Raw genomic sequence first — 15,176 nt, forward strand, 5'->3', positions numbered from 1 at the left:
GGAGGTTGAGATCTGAGGTTCAAAGCCAGCCCAGGCAGGAAAGTCTGTGAGACTCTTATCTCCAATAAACCACCAGAAAAACCAAAAGTGGCATTGTGGCTCAAGCGGTAGAGTGCTTGCCTTGAGCTGAAGAGCGCAGGGACAGTGCCCAAGCCCAGAGTTCAAGCCCCATGACTGACAAAAATAAAATAAAATAAAATCAGAAGGAATTATATTCATGATTGAGTTTATGCTGTGAAGATCAGTGGCTTCTAAAGCAGATCCTGCCCACACCCCTATGAATTTCCAGGAGAACTTAGCATTAGGAAGTTGGTTCTTCATTCTTCTGATTGGTACATAACTGCCTAGTGACCTGAAAGGATACATTTTCTCTAAGTACCTTCTCCCAAAGAGTTAGCAGCTTCACAAGCAGGGGCTTATGGAGTGAGATGGAAGAGAAGTAAATATTAGGCATGCTATGACCAAAGCAAGAATAGCCTCTACTTTTACTGGCTTATGGTGGACATAAAAGAGTCTACTGGATTGTTGTTGATGTTGATACTTGTCATATGAGGAAGTAGATTAATTCCTAATTAGGCAATCACAGCATTCTGTCTCACAGAGTTATGTGGTATCTTAAAGGTCTAACTATATAATGTGATAGTGGACAGGATCTGGAAAGCTCCAAAGTCCTGATCCACCTTTGTTGGTAGTTAGAATCAGGAAGAAACTAAGGGCAAAGATAATATAAAGTTGATGTTTAATTGGTAGATGAGATCACTTTAGACACCTCCAATTGGCCCCAGTTAACTTCCTGTGCCTTTCTAGGCATTCATTATTAAAATATAATAATCAAATGAAAATATCTCAGGTTCACGAACACATTTAAGTTCAGTTTTGTAATCCTTACATAGTCATAATCAAGATGGTAAATGTAACTCAGACCCTCTCATAGTGCAATGCTTAAATTTGAAAATAATGTAAAAGATCAATGATTTTTGCACTTAACTCACTTTTGGTTTTAGGGTGATTTTTTTTTAATTAAAAGAAATGCTTAGTTTAAACACATGTTGCCTTCTGCAAACATCCTTTCTTCAAAGAAGAATTCTCTTTCCCAGTTCAACGTAAGAATGAGTTTCCACGTTTTAGTGTGAGATCCTTAGGAAAGCAACATTTTAGCATGCTTTTAAAGTGTATTTTAGAGTTTCCTTTTTATTGAGAGCTAATTTTAGGTTCAGAACATTCAATAGAAGATCTCTTGTTTGGTCAAAGTGAGAAATGACTTGTTTTACTTTCAATTTTAGAAGTAGACATAAAAAATGCCTCTGAGCTCCCTCTTTGGTGTCTGAGTTTGGTAACTTTCCTCCAACACCAACAGCAAAGGGATTAGGTGGATTTTCCCCCTGCAGGCCACACAACTCCCCGCCACCTGTCAGTGCTCTTTGTTAATTCACCGGGATTATGCAGTGGAGGTTTGCAAATCACCTTCCAAGCACGCTTTTTCTCTGGTGAGGATAACGATTTCAGAGCACAGAATCCTTCCTTCTCCCCAGAGTTCAGCCAACTTGGTCCTGGCCAGGCTTTTGCCTGTCTGTGGTCCTTGAAATAGGTATGGCTTGAAAAAATTATTTTCTTTTATTCTTCATTTCTAGCTATCAATTTAGCCAGTCTCCTCTCGTGGCCTTCCTCCTTACTATCAAAGCCATGCCCATTTTCATTCCTTCCTGACTGAAAACAGGGAGATATACTCTTCTGGCTGAGCCTTTTGAGTTCTTTGAGTGGAAACAAACCATGAGGATTTCAGCACCTCTTCTCCTAGATTAGATACCCCGCATCTGCTTGACTCCTCCCTCTCTTTTTCTGTCTTTTTCATTTTACTGAGATGTCATTGAACTCCTTGTAACTAAAACAACAACAACAAAGCAAGGGGAGAAGAATAAAGCCTGATTTTTTTCTGATATTATAAGTAAACCCAGAATGAAATATGTAATAGGTATTTATTGTCTTCTGTATATAAAATGTTTTCTAACATACATACTTTGTCATTACCTTTTACATCTATAGTGTGATAATATGATATATATATATATACATAAAATATCAAGTTGCTTGCTGATATATGTAATGTGATGCATAAGATACAAGCTAAATTTATGAGAGATTTATCAGTGTATATATGTGCCAGTATATATACACTGATAAAATATATATTTCTATCTACTATATTGATATATATTATACTGATATATATTTCTATATGACAGTATTGTACATATGTATATGTATATAGAGAGAGAGTTGGGTAGGATCACAAATGAACAGCTAGCTATAAATGTTTAAAGAAAAGGGGGGATTTTTTAAAAAATGTAAATATGAAAGTTTATTAGAACTTTAAGCAATTTGCTCACATTCGTATCTGTTCTTGAAGTTTTTAAATGTACCTATGTGAATGATGATTTATTAAGAGCTATTCATCATGATATTTTCCTCTGTGTAGGTTTGCACTGTTAGATTTTTAAAAGGAATATTTTCCCATCCCAAATCTAGCTGCTTTTAAGGAAACCTGTCCTGGTGGACTGGGTTATACGGTGTCTGGCGTTCATAGACGCAGGCCAATTCATCACCATGTAGGTAAAGGACCTCTGTTTGTCAAGCCAAAGAACACTCAACCTGTTGCTAAAAGTACTCATCCTCCACCTCTCCCAGCCAAGGAAGAGCCAGTGGAGGCCCTGACCTTCTCCCGGGAACACAGGCCAGGAGCGGCAGAGCCTGAAGGTAAGAGGGGGACTGAGTTGTGGGTTTTAAGTCTTCTCTCTGTGCATCTGTGTCTTGGTTTTTCTGGTTATACCCCTGTAGAACAGGGCTCCTCAGCCCTACTAGCCTTCGAAAATGGACCATTTTTCACCGACAGGGGAGAGGACCAGGTGTATTGCAGTATCTATGGCCTTTGATCTCCAGATGCCAGTGGTACCCCTTCCCCATAAAAAACAAAAATTGCAAACATCCCTGAATGAGATTTCCAAAATGGCTGCAAAAAGAATCACTGTACCTAGCAGGCAGTAATATTCCATGGTAATTCAGAACACCGTCTTGCTGCCTGGAGGCTGTTTTTGGTGGATGTTGATGCCTGGATAGTGATTTAGAGCCTTAAGAGGATAGTCCTCATTCAATTCCCAGTCTAGGGAGCCACTTAGTAAACATTGCTTTACAAAGTGGAGGCTACTAGCTTCAAGAAGTGAAAGGGGGGCTGGGGATGTGGCTTAGTGGTAGAGTGCTTGCCTAGCATGCATGAAGCCCCGGTGGCTCATGTGGTAGGGTGCTAGCCTTGAGCAAATGAAGCTCAGGGGCCATGCCCAGGCCCTGAGTTCAAGCCTCAAGACTGGCAAAAAAGAAAAGTGAAAGGGTTAACAGCTTCCTGCACCAGGACTATTGAGCAGTTAGAGCTACTAGAGAGTGAACACAGGAAAGTAGGACTAGTCAACCGAAGGGATCTGGGAGACATCTAGTACAGCCCTTGTATTAACCTTTTGAGGACCCTGAGACTAGAGAGGAAATAGGACTCACCCCATGTCATACAGATTTAGAATGGATCCCTGACCAGAAAGCAGATAAAGGGAGTCTAGGGGCAGTTGCCTTTGACTGTCTCTTTGGTATTCAGGAAGAAGGAGGATTATTTCTATCCCTATCTTCTCATATAAGCTAGAATTTCCATTCTATTTTAATATCTTGATTGCTAAAAACTTTTGTTTCAGACAGAAGGAACGCACATTTTAGATTTGTTTGGAATATATTTATATATATGGAATATGTGTATATTCCATATTAATTATATATATATGTGTGTGTATATCTAAATCCTAATAAAATTCTTGCCAGATTTTTGCAGTTGATTCTTAGGTTAGAATTTGGAATGCCCATTCTATTACAGATCTCGTGGGCAGATAGGGTACCCAGGCTATGCATAGTGAAGAGCCTCCTTTTGGGAAGGCAGGGTTACTCCCCGCCCCCTGCTCCCCAGGCTGTGAGCATTTGTGTGCTCTGGCCTATTTTATTACACTCCTCATTTGCTCCCTGCACTTCTTCCCAGGTTAGACAGAACAGGTAGGTGCTCACCTGGAATTGCCTATGTTCATATAAAGTGTCACGGCCAGACTTTGCAACTGTTTATCACTCAGCATAGGCAGAAGGAAACTAGCTTTGGTCCAATTCTGCCTTAAGACTTTTCTGAGAATGTGTTTGACAGGATATTTCCAATAATAGTATAGTAGTAATTTCATTTATCTGGTACCTGAATTGTTATCATGAATTGATGCATCCAGGGAGCCTATTTACAAATGATTAGGGAGGCATTGGTTCAGTAGAAAACTCCCAGTGTGCACTGACCCAGGGCTTGAGGACTCATTTTGAGCAAGCTTTTCACAATACAAAGACATCACCCATACCCCAATAACATTTCTGACTGGATACTGGTTCATTTGCTCAATATATTGATGCTAACCTCTAATTGGCTCTTACTGGCTTAGACGATTTTTCTTTTCACCCATAATTTAGTTATTGTGTCTTCCTGACAGCGTCACTACAATTTGGTCTACATCTAGACGGTGCTGCTGTCATGTGTCTTGCTTCCATGTGTGACAGTATTTTTTCACATTGACTCCAGATAGCACTTCCAATATTATGTACTAGTTCAGTTCAGGATAAGTACTTGACTCATTACTGAAGTTAATTGTTTCCGTAGACATGAGGAGCTTCAGAAAAGTGAAGATTAGGCAGGAAATGATTATGTCTTTTTCTTAGCTTAATTTCTCTTTCATGTTCATTGAGAGTTAGTTGAATTATCTTAATTATGAAAGTTTGAGAGGCTTACCCATGATTGTCCTCTGCACTCCTATAATTTGAAGAAGGAGTACAGAAAGTTCTCAGCCAGTCATGTGTAACATTCTCCAAAATGACAGGTGATTCTGTGTTTGCTTTAGCTTGTTTCTTAATCCTTTTGGACTATTATTGATTTTGTTTAAAAATTGAACTATAATGAGTAAATTATCTTAAATTGTACTAATCCCCTCTTTCTTTTCTGGTTTTAGTGGCAACTGCAGCCCCTGAGAAGGTAATTGTCTCGCTGTTTTCAAATCTTCTTTCTTTTGCTCTTCAAAATATGTTTTTGAGGGAATATGTATAGGATTTAAAGTTTTTTAAATACACTAAGAGGTATGTCATGCATCATTTAGTTTAAAGAAATAGAGCATTCATTCATTCACTCAAACAATGTTTATTGGGCACCTGCCAGAGAACAGTGGAAGGAAAAATAACAGAGAACACATCAGACACGACTCTCATTCCTGTGGAACTTAAGTTCTAATGAAAAGGAAACAGGAAGGAAGGAAGGCAGACCAGAGACACAAGTAAAGTTCTGAGAGTCAGCTGGTTGCCTGGCTGGAAAGAAAGAAATGATCTGACGTGATTATATAATTGTGTGTTTTCAGAGTGCATGTAAAAATAAGTGAAGCTCTTGTTAATTCACTGAAGTTGAACATACATGTCAGAGTTTAATTAGTGTACAGAGCTTAATCTTAAGCTATAATCAGATACTGGAAAACACTGTTCTTTAGAATTTTTAGGAAACTTTTAAAAATCAATTTTTTATTTAGGGGCATAATATGGGACTATGATTTGTGAGATTTATTAGTAGGGAATTCAGACCTTTGTTGGACTCAAGTTCTATTTATGTAAGCTTATACCTTCTCTGAATCTTGGATCTTTATTTGACAGGTAATGTGGCAATTAAGTACTTATTAAATATCTATACATTTATATGTCCTTCAGTTAATAAGAATGCATTACGTAATAGATTTAGATGAGGATGATACAAAAGCCATTGTAAGTAGTTTTTTTCTTGCTTATTTGTTTATTTTCAGCAGTGGAAATTGAACTCAGGGCCTTTCACTTGCTAGGTGGATGCTCTACCACTTTGCCCCATACCCCCAGCTCTCTTGTTTTTGTTTTGTGTTGTTTGCTTTTCTGTTTGCTTTATGAGATTTAGTCTTGCTAACTTTACTTATGTTAGTCTTCTCTCTACATCCTGAGTAGCTGAGATTACAGGCATATCGCTTTTGAACTTGTTAGGTTATAAGATAGAGTAGCACAAATATTATCTTATGGTGCTAAGAGAAGCTAGAAGGAAGAAATTCTAATTTTGGAGTGCTAGGTCTTCATCAGAGGAGGTAGTGAGGAAACATGGAATCCTGGTCTTTGGGTTCTTGCTACTTTTCAAGGGTCTCATGATGTGAAAGATGTACACAAAGACTGGCTAGGAGAGTAACAAGGGTGATGAAGGAGTTGGTTAGAAAGAGAATTGGGGAGCTGTTTTTGGAATGTGAGAAATACCAACTTCAGTTGTAAAGCAGTGAGGAAATTCCCTGCTAATCAACAGGATCCTACCTGTCACGTGGAGAAGTGTTGATCAGGAAGTCTGCCGGCTCCTGCTGATGGGCGACACTCAGTCTACAGACTGCGAGAGTGGATTAACACTTGATCATGGTCTGCTTTTCTGTTGATGTTGGCCAGGGGCTTCAGGGAATGGGGTGCAATCAAGACAGACTGAAGTCATCTCTCTAACAGGTTATAGAAAGCCAGTCTCTATTCCTAAAAAGAGGGGACACAGGGGAAGTGTAATAAAGTGCTCAAAGGAATCATGGCAGGATGAAATGAAGAAGAGACAAAAGCAGCCTGAGAAGCCAATGTGTTGGTTCCAGTAAACAGCACGAGGGAATGAGTCCACCCTGGGCTGGCAAGGTCTGTGGCTATGGAAGAGTGAATAGCTCTAAGGACTAGAAAAGGGACCTTACAATCTGAATGGCATGGATTAATGACGGTGGATTAACAGAAATGAATGGCTGGATGATTGTGTGTGTGTGTGTGTGTGTGTGTGTGTGTGTGTGTGTGTGTGTGTGTGTGTGTATGTGTGTGTGTAGAGGGGGAAGAAGGTGGTGGGTTGAAGAATCCATGGAATATCTCAACAGAGTTATCCTTTATGCATTCATGGTTATAAAATCAGGTTTTTGATCAAATATTCAGTCAGGTTGTCTATTTTAGAAGCAGGAAAGAGGTGATAATTGAAGCCAGGAGGGAGGACATGAGTAGAACAGGAGAGAGAGCTTTCTGGAAGGTAAAAGGAAGAAGAAGGGAAACAGTGAAGATGTAGCTTGATATGAACACTTTTAATGAAGTGCTGGTATGAATTCTCTGTCCTCACACTGGTGGGTAAATGCAAAGACTCTTCACTATACTACTCATTCAATTGGCCTGAGCCATGGTGAACAGATCTGGTTCTTTCTTGAGGTCCAGGGGACAGGAGTGAATACAGGATATGTTAGGAACCTCTGAGTCCTCTTTGGAAACCACAGTTCTTGTTGCTGTGGCTGCCTGCCACTGTCAGAGACCTGGAGTAGATGCGAGGTTAATGGAGGCCCTGATAACTGCTTTCAAATAGTCCAGTTTAATGTGTGCATGTTATCATAATTCAGCTGTGACATCTATGATTTAATCTGCAGAGAGGGTGGCTGTGGGGCACATGAAGCTTGAGTCCTCGTTTGGGGCTCGTGTGACCTTGTCAAAGATCAGATATCAACTTCTGAGCCAAGGCCATTGCTTGAAGGGTTTGCCTGTGAGCCCCAGGAAAGTGGATGGGAGCATGTGTGAACACCAGGGTTGCAGCAAAGTCAAAGGATTACCATTGTAGTAACAGCACTGTAGGCTTATGTTAAAAGATTATCCAGGCTGCATCTAATGTCCTATGATATCTCTTGGTCTAAGCGTGTAGTTTATTAAATAATAACAATACTGTGTGGGAAGCAAAATAATTCCTACTTTAAATTCTTCCCTCCCTCTTTTCCTACTTCCTTTTTCTCCTTCCTTTCTGTTCCCTTTCTCCCCCCTCCATCTTTTCCTCCCTACTTCCCACTGTCTCAAATACAACCTGCAGGAAATACCTTCACTGGATCAAGAGAAAACCAAACTTGAGCCTGGGCAACCCCAGCTCTCTCCAGGCATTTCAACTATTCACCTGCACCCACAATATCCAGGTAACTTGTGTTGCTCTGTTCTGTTTATAAGAGTATTCTTAATGAAAGCATAAGATGAGATTTGTGTGTGTGTGTGTGTGTGTGTGTGTGTGGGTGTGTGGGTGGGTGGGTGGTTGATGGTATTTAATAGATAATTAGAATTTGCAATTGAATTATGAATAGCACACACACTTTAGTAAGTTCCCATACTGCCTTGTGGTACCATAAAAAGGTACTTAGAAAGTACTACAAGCATTCCAACGGGAAAAGCAAGGTTTCTACTGTCTTCTGTGACCAGGAGTAATATCAATTATTTGAACTTCGAAAGTCACTTTTTTGCTGAATGGTCATTTTTCTTAAATTTCTGAGTTGCAGTATAATGTTTTTGCTAAATATTGAAACCAGTGCCATGAATTAATACCATAAGCTTTCAAGATCTATTGTAGTTCTTTATATCCACGAACTAGTATGATGTGTGATTCGACTAAGTTATGCTTGCACTGTGAAATTAGATCTCAGAGTATGTAAAAGGCTTTAATTTTTCCTTTTATCCCCTACTTCCTCATGCAGTAGTAATTGAAAAGACATCTCCCCCAGTGCCCGTGGAAATCGCCCCTGAAGCTTCCACTTCAAGTGCCAGCCAAGTGATCGCGCCTACTCAAGTAACAGGTCGGTATGGTATTTGCCACGCTCTCTGTGCTGGGGAAAAGGGTCTGTACCTCACTTAGAATCTAATATAATAAGATGGCTTATGACAGGGCTGGTCATAATAACAAATATTTGGAAATAATAAAAATATTACTAAAAGGAAAAGTATGCATAAATGAATTATATTATATAATGCAGTAGAATATAACATAGCTATTAATGTTCAAAAGAATAGTTAATGTCACAAAGATATGTTTGAGGCCTAATGTTTATTAAGAACTAGAGAACACAAGGTAATAACCAGTCATGGGGATGGAACTCAAGGCCTGAGCACTATCCCTGAGCTCTTTCACTCAAGGCTAGTACTCTTCCACTTTGAGCCACGGCACCACTTCTGGTTTTGGAATGGTTAATTAGAGATAAGAGTCTCATAGACTTTCCTTCTTGGGCTGGCTTTGAACCATAATCCTCCTGAGTAGCTAGGATTATAAGCGTGAGCCACTAGCACCCTGCTTCCAATTATATTTTTAAATGTCTGCAAATACTGAAAATGAGACAGTAAGAAAATGCATCAAAGTGTTCAACTATTTACCAGTTAATATGATTGTGGGGAATCTTTATGGTTTCCTTAAAGAGAGCTAGGTTTCAGACCTACAGAAAATCAGGGCTAAAGTCTGTCATCATATGTTCAAATGATGTTGAATTCCTTCCTTCCTTCCTTCCTTCCTTCCTTCCTTCCTTCCTTCCTTCCTTCCTTCCTTCCTTCCTTCCTTCCTTCTTTCCTTCCTTCCTTCTTTCCCTCCCTCCCTCCTCCTTCCCTCCCTCCCTCCCTCCCTCTTTTCCTCCCATTGTCTCTCTCTCTTTCCCTTACTTCCTTTGCTTCCTTCATCAGCATTTACAGATACTCTTCCTCTAATGAAAGACTCTTTCAGAAAGAATACATAGGGGAGAAAATTGGAAATAAGGTCTGACTTAAAGAGGTTGCGGCTTTAGAACTACTTTATAAAGTGATGGACATTAGCTGAGGACTACTGCTGTGTATCAAATGGAATTTTATTCAGAATGTACAGGTTCCCATTGGTTTTATGTGAGGGTCAGACACAAAGACTTAATCTTGACTAGTTCTCTCAGAAACATTATATGGGATTAGGAAGGTGGCTCAGTGGTAGAGTGCTTGCTTTGCATGCATGAGGCTTGGGTTCGATTCCTCAGCACCACATAAGCAGAAAAAGCTGGAAGTGGTGCTGTGGCTCAAGTGGTAGAGCGCTAGCCTTGAGCTGAAGAGCTGAGGGACAGTGTCCAGGCCCAGAGTTCAAACCCCACGACCAAAAGAAAAAAAGTTATGTGGTGTTTATCCCCTCTGTAATACAGAGGAAATAAATATTACTTGTTACTCTTATTTCCCTATTATATTTAAAGAAAATAGTGGAATACTAAGAACCTAAAATAAGCACAATTGGCTGACAATTGCTAACTGATGATAGATATCTTTATAACCAATGTGAGACTGGAAGTAGCCCTTTTAAGCTTGACATGCAATAATTAGATAGTGAGCTACAAATACCCTTGACATGCAATAATTAGACAGTGAGCTACAGATTTGTAGTTCATCAGAGTGATACATTTCTCTCCTAACTGCTCACTTGGCTTGCCACATTACTGGCATATTATCCAAATAAATTATACATTTCAGCATATGAATTCTTGATTTAGCATAGTGTCTTAATAGCTAAAAGATAGGGTTGAAAAAAACACCTTTATTTTTTGGCAAATGTTTATAAAGTGGAAACATCTGTAACATCTGTGTCAATTATTGGGGGACAATTTATGCTCTTTGTGGGGGCAGTTAGGAAAGCCAGAGCATTTCTGTAAACCTTTCCATGAGTTGATGGTCGATGGTTGCTCCAGCTCTTCTGGAACTTTCTCCATGGCTTTTACAGACAGGCCAGAAATCATTCTTTGTCTTCCATGACTGCCTTATGGAAACCTTTCTAATTATCATGGCCCAAACATTTTCAGAACTAGTTGCTTATCCAATTTTTCCAGAACTCAGAATTGACCCCTTGTCCCTGAAGTATTATTTCTAGGCTCATGACAGTCTCAAATCACGATGCATGGGGTAGAAAAACAAACCTGCATTAAATGTAAAGTCATCATGCTTTGCTGTTGATTGTCAGACTTGATTTTATGCTCATTCATTCATTCATTCACTCCGTAATTACATGATGAAGAAACATGGTCAACAGGCGCATCTTCATTTTGCTAAGGGCTTTCTTTTCCATTTAGTTTTAGAAAATAAAGATATCAAACTGTTAAATTCACTCTTGGCTTTTGTGTTGGAATAGATAATGTTTGGTTTTCCACTGGCTTTTGACTATGGCTGTTTTGCCAAATTCCAAGTGAACTCTGTCAAAAGGGAAAGAGGGTTCTTGATGTGCCTAGGGGAAATTGTCTCAGGGTGCACGTAGCAAGAAAGGGTAAATCATCCTGTGAGCCAAGAGGCCTATGAGTAGGCATTATGGGGGATGTGTGAAAAGGTCTCATAGAGGCCACTGGTTTGATAGACTATTGGATGCTTTCCATTTGAGCCACCTTCCAGTCCTTGAAAAACTTAACATACATTGCCTGTCCTAACAACAACAACAACAAAATGGAAAGAGCAAAAAATGCTTCTTTAAGATTTTCCTTTCTGTGTACTTGACGTTGTGCTTGGGAATGAAAACCTTATAGGAAAAGAGAGAAAAGCTGAGAAATATGTTTCTAAAGTTTTAAAAGATGAGTACTAATAACTTGGTTCTTTTTACCTTAATTGAAATAACCGATGATCCATTTGAAGACTAGGTATCAGAAAATGATGTTGTGGCTACTTCTGTCTTCTTACTAGGGTAAATCTTGCATGGCAAGTGAATGAAAGGGTTCTCTGAAGTGAATATGTAGCTCATCGCTGTGCAAAATGAGAGAACCAATGGAGAAATGAAGCATGGTTTAAAACCTGCCCCTTCCATACTGATGTCACTTTGTGGGTCAACCCAACATCTCCCTTTATGGGTTTAAAGCCTTGCCAGCTAGGAACAATGCTGTTCATCTCTGTGGAGATGCCTATGTAGGAGATAATCAACTACAATTCCTCACCATTTTTCATCAAGAATTAAGGTTCTAGATCTGAAAGAAAGCCCTTGTTATGCATTTATATTCCTCCCACTAAAAAGAGTTGTAATTCTTGACTATTATGTTGCAGTCAACTTTCCAAAAAACAATCCAAATGCATGAGTAAACTGTAACATAGCAATGTATCTTGAGTTAAGCAATACATTTTTGACGACTTCTAATCCATCCTATTTACATCATAAAGCTGGTCTGTGAAACAGCAAATATTTAGAGATGAAGAAATTGTCTTGTGTGGAGGAAGCAATGTGACTGCTCATCGGCCTCACAGAAGACTAGATTAAAAGCCTTTGATTTGTTCCTATCCTAGCCCCTAGATATAACTTCACCTTCTAACAAATCCATCTTCCTTTTGCAAATATAATCAAAATGACAGAGGAAAGTATATTGAAAAGTTAGCCATTCCAAAGGAAACCAGAAATCTAAATTTCAATTATTTTAGAAAGACATATTTACTTATAAGGAAGATAGAGATTGTATCTCTGTATCTCTTCCTTGCATTTGTGTGTGTATGCACAAGCATGCATGTGCATGCGCTGGTCCTGGGGCTTGAACTAAGGGCCCGGACACTCTCTTAGCTCTTTTGCTCTATCACTTGAACCGCAGTTCCATTGCTGGCTTTTGATAGTTAATTGGTGATAAGAGTCTCATGGACTTTTCTACCTGGGCCTACTTCTAACTATAATTCTAAAACCTCAGCCTCCTGAATAGCCAGGCTTATAGGCATGAGCAACCAATACTTAGCTAAGGTACATTTCTTACACTATTCTACTATGAACTTCCTACAGAAAAGACAGTTACTACCTAAGAGTCTAAGAACATAATCTAGTAAGAGCTTTCTCTCTCTCTCTGTCTTGTTCTGTCTCTCAGTAGATAGATAGAGTTAGATAGATGATATAGATATATAATATTAAAAATAATATTTTAAGGGAGCCTTTTCTGGTTGCAGAAATACTAGTACATGCTCATTATAGAGAGTTGGGGGAATGCTATAAATATCTTTTTTTGAATATTTTTATTGTCTTTAAATAGTTGTATAAAGGAGTCACCACGAATACAGTGCATCTTGATCAATGTCACCCCTTTCCACATTCTCACCCATCCCTCTTAACTCAGACCTTCCCTTACTTACCTTAATTTTAGGCTATGTATTGAGTTTTTTGCCAATTAACAGAGCAGTTTATATGTACAATGCATCTTGATCCGTGTCACCACTTCCACGTCTTTATTTCCCTTTGACCCACCCCTTCCTTCCCTTCTATGTCTCAGTTTCTCAATTTTGTAGTACCTACAGTGAATTCTCGCTTGCATTCTTCCCCTCTCCCCCTTCCTTCTTCCACTCTTATCCTCTTGGCTCTTATCCACTCGTATCCACCCTTGCCTCTTGCAAGTACCCATTTACTGGTACTTATCTTGCTGGGCTTTGACTTGATCTTTTTAAAGAAATACTATTTGTGCTCTCCGGAGAGTCTACTACACTTCCATTAGTTCATTTGTAACTCCTTGTTTACCACCCAGTATGTTTATTTGTAGATTCCTAGGCATATTGTAGTTACCACAAATGAGGGAAACCATGCGACCTATGTTTCTCTGGGTCTGGCGTACTTGGCTAGAAAATTTTAAAAATAAGGAAAAATAAGAATAAGAAAATGCCAACCCTTAAATAGCAAAGTTGAGATTGATTTCCTTCAATTCTTCTTCCCTGTGTATACTATTGTGTGACTGAAGTCATAGGCTATCCTATAGTGTTTTACCCAGCTGTTGTTTTTTGTTTTGTTTTGTTTTTTTTTTTAGCAAATAAACAGTTCTCTCTAATTTATGCTGTAATGCATTGCCTTTTGTTACTATGGCAGTCCCTTAACATTCATGTTAATCATCTGTGTTTTCAGTCTTTTGAATTATTTTTTTCTAGAATTTGATAGTATACTGTAAACAATTTTATTTTTGTCAGTTGTGGGACTTGAACTCAGAGCCTGGGTGCTGACCCTGAGCTCTTTTTGCGCAAGGCTAGCGCTTTACCACTTTGTGCCACAGTGCCACTTCCAGTAGTATTTTCTAATGTTCCTGTACAAGGGTTTGTACTCAAGGCCTGTAGCTCTTGTACAGCTTGACTGTTCAGATCTCACTCTACCACTTGCGCCCCATCTCCAGTCCAGCTTTTGGCTGGTTATTTTGGAAAGGGAGTCCCTGGAAATGTTCAGTCCTGGCAAGCTTTGCCATGCAGTCCTCCGGGTCTCAGCCTCCTCAGGAGCTAAAACCGATTTGATGAGGCATAAGGGAGCCCTGGGGGAGAATTTGCATATGAAACCTTAAAACTTCTAGCACAGTAAATACTATATTGAAAAGTGAAGAATATGGCGTTGGTTTTGGAGAGGAGCTTTGGCCCCAAGTTATGTTACCTTTGCTAAGGGTTGCTGAAAGGAGAACGACCCCCCCCCCCACGGTCAAGCAGAAGAGAGTTTATTAAGGAGAACCAAAGCACTGGCCCCCACAAGATGGATACAGAGGGGCAGGGGCAGGGGCAGGGAGGGACAGAGGGAGAAAGAGAGAGAGAGAGAGGAGAGGGAGGAGGAAAGAGAGAGGGAAGGGGGAAAGAGAGGAGAGGGAGGGGGAAAGAGAGGGGGAAGGGGGGAAGAGAGAGAGAGATCATGGGATTATGGCTGGGAGAGCTTATATAGGGGAGGGAAGGGGAGGGGGGGGGCCTGGGTGGGGGTGTGGCCTGGGAGGGGTGTGGCCTCAGCAGATGTAGAAATGAACATTGAGGTTGCAGAAGTGACCTCAGAGCCTGGAAGATCGTCCACTGCCCCCAGGCATGCCAGTTGCTTGGGTTAGAGGTGCTGGGCAGAAACTTCTAGAGCAGAGCCTCATGCAGGCACACAGGGAGAGAGAGCAAAGGGAAAAGGCCATTTGTCCCCGCGGACCTAACAATCTTCTTGGGGGATCTCTGTTAAAGCAGTCTTTCACATCCCCCTCTGCGGAGGGCATGGCGGGTTGTCAGTGGCAGTTGCTTACCTGTTTTCTCCTTCTAATAAAGCTGTGTTCCCTGCCTGTCTTGCTTGGAGGCCCCAATCTATTCACCCCCGGGTTCTTACATCTCCCTCATGCCAGCATCTTTCTTAGCCCTGGTTTCTGAATGATCACAATGTACTGTTTCTTTATCGTTATTCTTTTTGAGGTGGGAGGTGGGGGTCACGTGATATTTACTGGTGTTTGCAAGGTTTTGATCAAGTTCAAATCTCAGTACCACCCCAAAAAGATAAAACCACCAAACAAAACCCAGTTGATTTTCTTACCATTTTCAACGTGGCCTCCTTATGTGTTTCT

The 15,176-nt window shown here is 40.1% G+C and overlaps 1 protein-coding gene across 6 annotated transcripts in view; it reads left to right on the plus strand.

Moving 5' to 3' along the window:
- The window catches only part of Ltbp1 (latent transforming growth factor beta binding protein 1), a 405,289-nt gene that overhangs the window by 278,505 nt on the left and 111,608 nt on the right, over window positions 1-15,176 (plus strand). For 4 of the 6 annotated variants that reach the window (XM_070025342.1, XM_070025343.1, XM_070025345.1 and 1 more), the window contains 4 exons: window positions 2,527-2,754; window positions 5,064-5,086; window positions 7,961-8,060; window positions 8,610-8,708. In XM_070025342.1, the coding sequence (XP_069881443.1) occupies window positions 2,527-2,754; window positions 5,064-5,086; window positions 7,961-8,060; window positions 8,610-8,708 (450 nt within the window). The remainder of the gene's footprint in view (window positions 1-2,526; window positions 2,755-5,063; window positions 5,087-7,960; window positions 8,061-8,609; window positions 8,709-15,176) is intronic. The other 2 variants (XM_070025344.1, XM_070025347.1) reach the window with 1 other exon arrangement.

The sequence above is a fragment of the Dipodomys merriami genome, unplaced genomic scaffold, assembly GCF_024711535.1.
Source record: "Dipodomys merriami isolate MVZ:Mamm:240054 unplaced genomic scaffold, mDipMer1.0.p SCAF_17, whole genome shotgun sequence".
NCBI classification, from domain to species: Eukaryota; Metazoa; Chordata; class Mammalia; order Rodentia; family Heteromyidae; genus Dipodomys; species Dipodomys merriami.